The sequence below is a fragment of the Camelina sativa genome, chromosome 1 (assembly GCF_030686135.1).
Source record: "Camelina sativa cultivar CO46 ecotype springtype chromosome 1, ASM3068613v1".
Taxonomy (NCBI): Eukaryota; Viridiplantae; Streptophyta; class Magnoliopsida; order Brassicales; family Brassicaceae; genus Camelina; species Camelina sativa.
This window is the reverse complement of record NC_141880.1, coordinates 17,059,558-17,068,761: the sequence shown is the minus strand read 5'-3', so window position 1 is coordinate 17,068,761 and position 9,204 is coordinate 17,059,558. Positions and strand designations below refer to the sequence as shown.

The following is a 9,204-nucleotide window of genomic DNA, read 5'->3' as shown; positions in this document are numbered from 1 at the left end:
CATAAAAATGTGCTTAGCTGGTTGCTCTCAAAAAAAAAAAAGTTAACAATCTATACTACTAGAAAGTTACCCACACAATGCAGGGTTATAAAATCAAATATTTTGTTTTAAAATAAATTTTTCATTAAATTCTCTATGAAATGTACATGATATTATTTATATTTGCCTTGAAAAAAATTTAAATATATACATTTATAAGTTTATAATTATGAAGTGTGTTAAGAGAACGAAAATTTTCATAAATTGCATCAAAAAAAAGTTTTGGTTTTAAATTTAACACATCATTTCTAAAATTCTAAAAATACTAAAATAGCATAATGCTTTTAAGCTTATACTCTACATAATAAATCATATCTCTTCAAAATTATACCCTAAATGTAAAATAGAATTTAAAAAAAAATATAGATAACCATTGGAAATGGTGTAAGCTTTTTATGGCATAATGACGGATGTAATAAGGGTTACAGAAAAATAGACATGAGGTATGATTGGTAACTCAAACAGTACCAATGTGATAGAAAAGTAGTCTTGCATTTGTACAGATTAATCTACTTGTTTATTTATACCACTTTTAACGATTGACATATATCTATGATGAAAGTATTGATGTTACAACATGTATATATATATATATATATATATATTAAATATTTTACAATATGTCTTTGTAATGATTTTTCGTGTAATGCGAAAGGATGTTGTAAAGTTTGGGAAGTGATTCCAAAGAGGCATAAAGAAGTACATGATCTTTTGACCATGTATGTATGGATTACATGGTAAAATTAGGCTCGCTTTTTTTTATCAATATGCAAAGTAAAATATATTTTTTGTAATGGGGATAAAGAACTTTTAAAAACAGAAAACAAAGCAAATTTACAAAACATAAACTTAGAAATATATTGTAGTTGAAGATCAAAAGACTTGAGAGGAAAAATCTAAGGGACTTAAACCTATAATATTATGAGTGAATGTTAGTCAAAGAGATTGTGCTTTAGGCATTAGGCTCATCTTCATCACTAAAGACTTCCAACTATATTTTGAAAGTTAAAAAATCACATTACAAAACAATGCAAAAATGTTAAATTATGACTATCATAAAATATAATCATTTGAAAGAGGCTAATAAATATTGACAACTCTGATACCAAAATAAATAAATACTATGGGAAATGATGGGAAAAGAAAGACATATAGAGCATGATCGTTTTCTTCATTATTAGTCATGTGAGCATTGGATCTTATATAATACACTAAACATTTTATGAAGTTTGTAAGAAATTGCTTTGACACATTATTCTCAGTAGATACATTCATGGCAATAAATACAGTTATAATGCATATTAATTGTAATTAATTCTGTCATATGCATTATTGCAACATGAACAGTTTGAACAAAAGAAAACGTCCACCCATAATGTCTTAAAGGTAATTAATTGAGCGAAGTAAATATAGCCTAAAGAAACTGAACAAATAAAATTTCTCAAATTAAAAAAATGTGTGTAGACAATTTAGTTTTAGATTAGCAATAATGTGTTTCCATTAAAATTGAAAAAACAAAATGACACATGTTAAAAACTAGAGTGGTGCCAAATGACAACTTCTCATAATTGTACTTTATTATAGTTTAATATATAGTAAGTATTGACATGTGACACCGATAAAAATAGTTAAGTAAAGTTATGGTTGTGATAAAAAATTTAGTGAAGAATTTATAAATCGTAAAAACAAGATAGAATAAATATATTCTTAAAATGTAAAATAGATTATTTTTTCTTTAACAAAAGTAAACTATACAGATTTTTGCTATGAAATAATACTAAATAAAAAAACCAAAAATAATTAAAAATTTGTTAGACGAAGAGTAAACAAATTTAAAAGAAAATTAGTGAGGAATTTACAAATTGTATAAATTAAAATAGATATATTCTTGTAAAATGGATTACTTTTTTTTTGCCAAAGTAAACTATATAGATTCTTGCTATGAAATAATACTAAATAATAAAAACTCAAAATAATTAAAGATTTAGTAGAGGAACATAAAAGAAATAAATATTTTTCTAAGTAAATAAATTTAAAGGATTAGACTTCAAATTAATGTAAAGGACACATGTCATAAAAATAGAACGCCAAATGTTGTATCGAAAGGCAAAATTAATAAAAAACCTTGTCTTATTATATAAGATATAAAAGTAAAGTAAAGATTATAGTCATGTTATAACCTTTACTATTACATTCACGAACCAACTTTGTAGTTTTGGGACACCATCAATTTCGGGTTCGGTCAATTTGTTTTGAATTGTCGAATTAGAACGGTTTGGTTTAGAAATCCTAAACCGTGATATTTAAGGGGAAAATCGACTTTCAGGGTTCTGTGGCCGTTTATTTGTCGTTTTAGAGAGAAATAAAAGAGAAAATTTTAGTTCTTGAATGTTTTTGAAAAGTTCTAAGCCGTTTTTGGAGGGATCTGTTTCTGGATTGGAGATCTGAGGCTAAAAATGTGCTGGGAAGTTTGCTATAGTGTTGTTTTTGTTATTGGTTGTCAGAATTCTCTTAAGCCACGATGCCTCTTCTCTCTATTGTGTGTATCTCTTTGTCATTTCTGCTTAGAGAGAAAGAGAGAGATAGAGTGACTTGGTCGTGGGGTGTGAAGAAGAAGAAGAAAGCGTGACTTTGGTGTGTTAGGCAAAGGAGTTAGAATTGTCAGGGTTTGGGAAAAAGAAGTTTCGGTACATCAAATCGTTGCAAAAGGTGATGAAATTTGGTGAAGTTATAGATAATTCTTTTATCAAGATGGTCCTTTTTACGGATTTGCATTTGGATTAATAATCGAGAAGTTATCTGCAGTTTCGTGAGGTGCTTCATCTCAGACGCAAACTGAGACTAGCGGGGATTGTAAGTGTAATATTGGGCTCCTATCTTATCCGATTGGCACGAGTTTTTTTTTGGGAGTTTCGACATATAGGGCTACCTTTCCACCGAAGGGATCCGAAAGTTAACATTTAGTTTTAGTTTTAGGGTTTTATCTTTGAGAATGTTCTTTTCTAATGTTTCTGTCCAGTTTTGTTTAAGGCTTTTTTTTTGCTGTGTGGATTGTGGTAGAGCGTGGTTGGACTCTTGTAAACGCAAGTAGAGTCTCTCCTGGTTGTATATGTTTGAATTACCTCGATAAAGTGAGTGCGTGACCATAATGTCTGAGTGATTTGGTTGAATGACTTGTTTTGTGTGATGATGTGTAGGTGTGGTGAATGTATTATTGGGAGTTATGTTGAATGGCTGGTTTGTTATGTTTTATTTATGGTTGTACTTTTGATTTGCTTGTTTGTATAGCTCGTAGATGGGAGGATCGCCTCGTTTGGTATTTCTGGTAATACTTACGCATCTCATTGTATTCGTGGTATAGGTAATGTGTAGCATAAAATCATGGCGATGAGAAGGAGGATGGAATCATTGTATTTACGACTGACTGACCAGCGGATGCAATAGCGATTAAAATATAATATATATAATATATAATTATATAAATGTGTTAAAACACCAAAACTTTATTAATCTTGATTTATAATCAAAAATCATAAAAAAAGTTCTAAAATAATTATTCAAAAAAAATATTTCATATTGAAATACTTATTGAAATACTTATTACTTTATACATTTGGGTTTTCACCAAAAATTTCATCAAGTAATGTGATAAATGGCAAAACATATGCTTTAGATAGTAGATCTAAGTCTCTAACACACTCAATAAGTTCTTCACATTAAATCTCAAGGCCAAGGTAAATTAGCTATAAAAGACCAATGCTCTTGATGTTTTGAAGAGATATATTTTTAGTTTTCTTTACTCTCACATAACTATTTTTGTTATGCAGTTCTGTGGGGCTGCAGTTGCATAAGTAGGAACTATCAAGCGAGAACTAAGAAGAGTTATTGGTGATTCATTTTAATATTCTTAACAAAACATCTTATTTTCTTAAACTTCTGATGAAATGTTATACTTATTTAGACTTTTTTGAACCTATATGCGATATGCCATTAACTTAACATCAAGTTTTCCGCATTTTTGTATGTAAAGTTGGCCAAGGTTTAGTTGGAATTTTTATCTGGACAATGTTTGTAATTGTCTCGTCTTCTTCTTAAGTATAGATCTTAGTTTTCTTTTTAAAATATAGATCTTGGTTGGAATCTTATTTTCTAATTTTTTCGATCGTATCCATACTTCATTTTCTCACATTCTTAATGTGTATAATGGTTAGGTAGAAAGTACAAGAAAAAAATATTTCAGTATCATTGAATTGTTTTTTGTTTAAAAAAAAATTTCAATCGCAATCGTCTACAACCGCAAACACTTATCATAAGCAGCTTTTGGAATTCAGTGATTTTGAACGGTTAAAACCGATTGGAAACAATTTATGTGATTAGCATCAATCGCTAACAATCGCCACCATCCACAAAGGCAGCGCTTGCAGAAGGTAGCAAGAAGACCAATCAACACCTAATTATTATTATATTTAATTAGTTATTTGGTTTTAAGTTTATTAAATGCTAGATAATTGTGAGAAATACCAATTTGTAAGTTTTTATTAGATTACTTCAACTACCATAAAAAATTAGTGTTAGACTGTCGGCTGTGTACAAGAAAGAAGAAGACAATAATATATTCTCTGCTGCAGTATTCCTTTTTGATCTCATGCAACAAGAATTGGTAAAAATGGAAAACAACCATTTCTTCTAACGTTTAAATTAGGAAAGTTGACAAGTAAAACCTCGGATTTGAATTATATACGAGAAGTATTAATATTTAATAGATTTGAGGCTTGTATAAAAAAAACTAAAAAAAAACTAGTATATGTATAAGACATTACATAATTGGTGGTGCCTAGCATATTAAAGAAGTGTGTACTTGGTTTTCCTTTTATCAAACTAACTAAGAACTGTATCTTTGGATATTTCCTTGTTATGTTAACTTTTCATTTTTGTATTTGATTTCTAGTTTATATTATGTTAACTTTCATTCCCAAGTCGTAGAGATAAGGTATTGAGGACTTATATATATATATATATATATATACTCCTCTTATGAGTATCGATGTATAAGCTAACTTTTTGTCTAGCAACTTTCTTGAGAAGACACGAAATAAACAAAAGAAGTTTGAAGGAAGGTGAAGAAACAGTATGTTTCATTTGAGTATAGCCGCTATTTTTGTAGGATGGGCTTTTTTTGTAGTCTTTGTAGCTTTAGCTTTTGCATTGACTGATTGTAGTAAGTGTAACCCAACACGTGTTTACATAAATCATTTATCAACTGTGTTTTTTTTCTTTCTTTAATCTTTTAATGAATTATTTTATAATTTACAGTGCAGTATACGGCGATATAGTTAATTATTCGCTATTTAACAAATAAGTTTCTTATTTTTTTTTTGTTTCATGTTATTGTAATTGTATATTATTATATATTTAAATGATATTCCAGTCAATCTCCGACGACGTTTTGTTAGAGGAGATAGAAGAAGAATCTTGAAAATTCAATCCATCATCGGTTAATATAACTGTTTAACCTGCTTATAACTACGAAGATCGAATTCTGGGTAGTACAACTACGTACCAAGTTGTACGTACCTAGTTAAATAAACATGTCAAATAACCTAACCGATACGTAGTCATCAAGTCATGTGTCCATATTGACAGCATCTTTTCTCATTCTTTTCTAATTGCTTTTATTTATTTAATTAGTCTTTCAGTTTAAAATAATAGTACTTTTCTAAATAATTATGAGAAATATCAATTTACTGGTTTTTAGATTAATTCAACTACCGTTGTAGACTTGGGTTTTTGCTCGCTCATGATATTTTTATTTAAAGTGTGCACTGGTTGTACCGCCGACCGAACACAAGTTGGACCCAATTCTAATACGTAATATTACATCATTTATCAACTGTTTTTTTTTCTTCTTATCTTATAATGATATTATTTTCCAATCATTTTGTCAATCTCCGACCTTTTATTACAGTATAATTTTGTTATAAAGTCGCACGCAAAACCAGTTGAGAAGTTAACTAAAGAAACTTAAGATTTTCATAGATTGTTTCCATCTGATGTATTCTAAAGTCTTTGCGACTTTGACGATTCAAAATGAATTGAAATTGTATGAGTCCTTTAAGCTGCATTTGACAAAGAGGATGGGTTTATTCGTTTGGTTGACGCAGGTACGTTTGTTCGTTTGCTTGCCGCAGGTACCTGCGTCAAAACGCTGCAACCTGCGTCTAACATTTTTAAACGTTGTTTCGATTCAGCGGTTAAAAATGTAATCGCAGCTGCCTGCGTCAACCAAACGAACAAGTCCGATATAACATAAAAGCCATTGCCAAAGTTGCTGGAGAATACAAGATTACAAACTTTTAAAGTTACTCATAATAGAAACCACAGTGGTTGAAGAAGCCATATCTTACAAAGCAATATACCTCAGCAACCCCTAAACATGGTAACTAATAAATTGTTTTTTTTTCTTTGTTCTCAATAATAAATCATAAATCACTAAAAACAAAATATTTGATGTTTGAAGAAATAACAATAACTTATGGATGATGATCATCACATGACTTGAACATTGAGACTGGATGAAGTTGTGGTGGGAAGCTTCAACAGATCTTCTGTGAGTTGCTCCTTTTTGGAGTCATCCACCCGAGGTGCAACATGAATTTTCACAGCTTCAAGACACTCCATCCTCGCTAAGAAATGGCTCATGAACTTCAGCTCGCGCGTAGTTCCGCGATAGTTCATGATACGCAGCATCTTTACTTGATTATTCGGAGGAATATGAATCGCCTCTAACCAATTTTGATCCAGACCCTGACGCATTAAGAGGAGAAGGCTACTTTAGTTTCATGCCAAAGTCGTATATATAAAGTAAGATCGATTCGTTCAGGGTTTGTTTCATACCGAGAGAACCAGAGTTTTTAGGTTTGGACAACACTCTAGTAGAAGTGGCAGAAGAAATTTCCACTTTCGTGTTCTACCCGAAAACTCCAACTTAACGAGGTTCTCGAACGTTGGTATTCCACCCTTGCAGCATAGCAAAATCACCTGAAACACACACACACAAAAAAAATGTTTTCCTGTTTCTAACCATAAAGAAGATGAGAGAACCATTTACTGAAACTGACCTCGACAGTAGAAGAAGTCAAGTGAAGGCTCTTGACATTGCATATCCCAGTGAGGAGCTCTGTGACATCCGCAGCATTATCATCTAAGAAATGAATGTCCAGTGTAGCTTTGGCAACTGAATGCAAATGACAATTCGGATAACAATGCCGAACATGGTCAGAGTAGTAAAGGTCGACAACACCGGGTGTGTTAAATAATTCAATGCCATAAGCAACAAATAAAGGACAGTTATAGGTAACTGAGAGTCTTTTAATGCTTTTGCTGGATATGGCGTATGGCATTCCTATTGAACGAGCTTTTTGATAAATGGTGAAGTCCTCAAGTACAGGGCAAGCAGGGATAAGCGCATTACCAAAACGAGTAGAGTCAAACCAACTTGAATCAAGGAAGAGAACCTTTAGTGCTGGGAGTGATATATTCAAAGGAAGGAAAGAGGTGTAACATTGTGCTACCAATGACAGCTTAACCAGTGTGGTGCTGGTGAAGATTTCGGTTGGAAAATAACTCCGCTTCTTAGTACCTATCCGTAGATGGAGCTCAGAGACACCGTGTTTAAGGGCATGAAGTATCCAGCGATTAACATCAGCCACACTGTTTTCATCTCCAAGTGTTTCTTTGAAATTCAGTGAGAAGGACTTCATAGGGTTACCACTTTGTAAAGCCAATGTTTTATCAACGAAATCCCGGAAACTCTCTGCGGTACTGCGCATTTTATGTTTACGCTTTCGGGATTGCAAAAGGATGGTTGAGTTGTTAAAGTCAAGACTAAGATTGTAAGAAAACAGAGTCCTCCACCTCTTGGAGAGAGCAGAGGTTGAAACAGCTTCTTTTGTTGGAAGAGAAGACAAGATTTTGATAAGAACCTCGTCTGGAAGATGATCCATTGAACCCATCACCACCACTAGTGGTGGTCACCTGAAACATGAAAAATGAAAAGAGAAGAGTTCAAGAAACAGTAAACAACCATAAAGGTCAAAGCTTTTAAAGGTTCAATATAATCCCAACCTTAAAGGTTCAAGCTTTCTCTACACGATCATCAATCTCTCTACTCTATAGAATCAAGAACATCATCACTATCATTAAGACTCATCAAATTCGAGAAAGAGAAAAGCTTCAGATTCTTAGTAGATATCGATTGAACTACAAATCCAGATTCGAATTCAACGAAATAAACGGGGAGAAAACGCCTTCACAGAGAAGATGAGAAATCGATGAAGAAACAGTGATGCAAGAATTGATCGAAGCTAAACCTTACAGGCGGCGATTGATGATGATGCCTTTGCTTGTCTCCTCCGTAGGTTTTTTTTTTCTTTTCCATATTAGTTATAAAAAAATAAATCTTCGTTGGCGTCTTCTCGACTTGATTTTACATATTTTCTTTTCCGCAAATGTACCTGTCTCTAAAAATTGGTATCTATGTCTCTAAAAATTCATGTTTAGAACCTTTTATATATTTTAAGAAAACAATAATTATTGATTTTAAATATATTTTTTTCTATCATTAAAGCGATAATATTTAATTTTAAACCAATAATAATTCAAAATTTTAAATATTTTCAATAAATACTTCTTAAAGTTTACAAAACATCAATCTTTGTGCAATAAAAAAAATATCCCAAAACATCAATTTTTATAGACAGAGGGAGTAACTTTTTAGGGAGAAATTATAAATAAAGAATATTTTTCTTGAAAAATGTCAAAATATACTTTATTTTTACAAGTTTGACCATATAGGTTTTATAATAATCAAAACCCAGTTTTACCCTCAATTTTACAAAAACTTTAATAACAAAAATATAAATTTCTAATTTATTTACAAAATAAATAAAAGAAACTTCGTAATCCAAAAACGTTAACTGCTTTGTGATCGTCCATCTCTCTGTGACTATTTCTCATATGTGACTCTATCTCTCCACGAGACCTGTGACCCGACTCCAACATTAACTCTATTGTCGTCTTTGTGCTACAATTCTTTGCTCTTTTCTAATTTAATATTACTAAACTAGTAATATTTTGATACTTTTACTTTTATGGTTAGACTTTAAA

General features: G+C 31.3%; 1 protein-coding gene across 5 annotated transcripts; it reads right to left on the bottom strand.

The window, feature by feature from the left end:
- Nucleotides 1-6,341: 6,341 nt before the first annotated feature.
- Nucleotides 6,342-8,610, bottom strand: LOC104793840 (putative F-box/LRR-repeat protein At3g42770). Of its 5 annotated transcripts, none has more exons than XM_010520272.3 (5): nucleotides 8,409-8,610; nucleotides 8,164-8,208; nucleotides 7,158-8,073; nucleotides 6,934-7,077; nucleotides 6,342-6,843 (listed from the first exon to the last, which is right to left on the bottom strand). In XM_010520272.3, the coding sequence occupies exons 3-5, from the start codon at nucleotides 8,049-8,051 to the stop codon at nucleotides 6,586-6,588; spliced, it is 1,296 nt and encodes a 431-aa protein (XP_010518574.2). In that variant the 5' UTR covers nucleotides 8,052-8,073; nucleotides 8,164-8,208; nucleotides 8,409-8,610; the 3' UTR covers nucleotides 6,342-6,585. The 5 variants fall into 5 exon arrangements, with proteins under 5 accessions (XP_010518574.2, XP_087316382.1, XP_010518584.2 ...); XM_087460256.1 differs by having other exon boundaries at nucleotides 8,414-8,544; XM_010520282.3 differs by lacking the exon at nucleotides 8,164-8,208 and having other exon boundaries at nucleotides 8,414-8,581.
- Nucleotides 8,611-9,204: the final 594 nt, after the last annotated feature.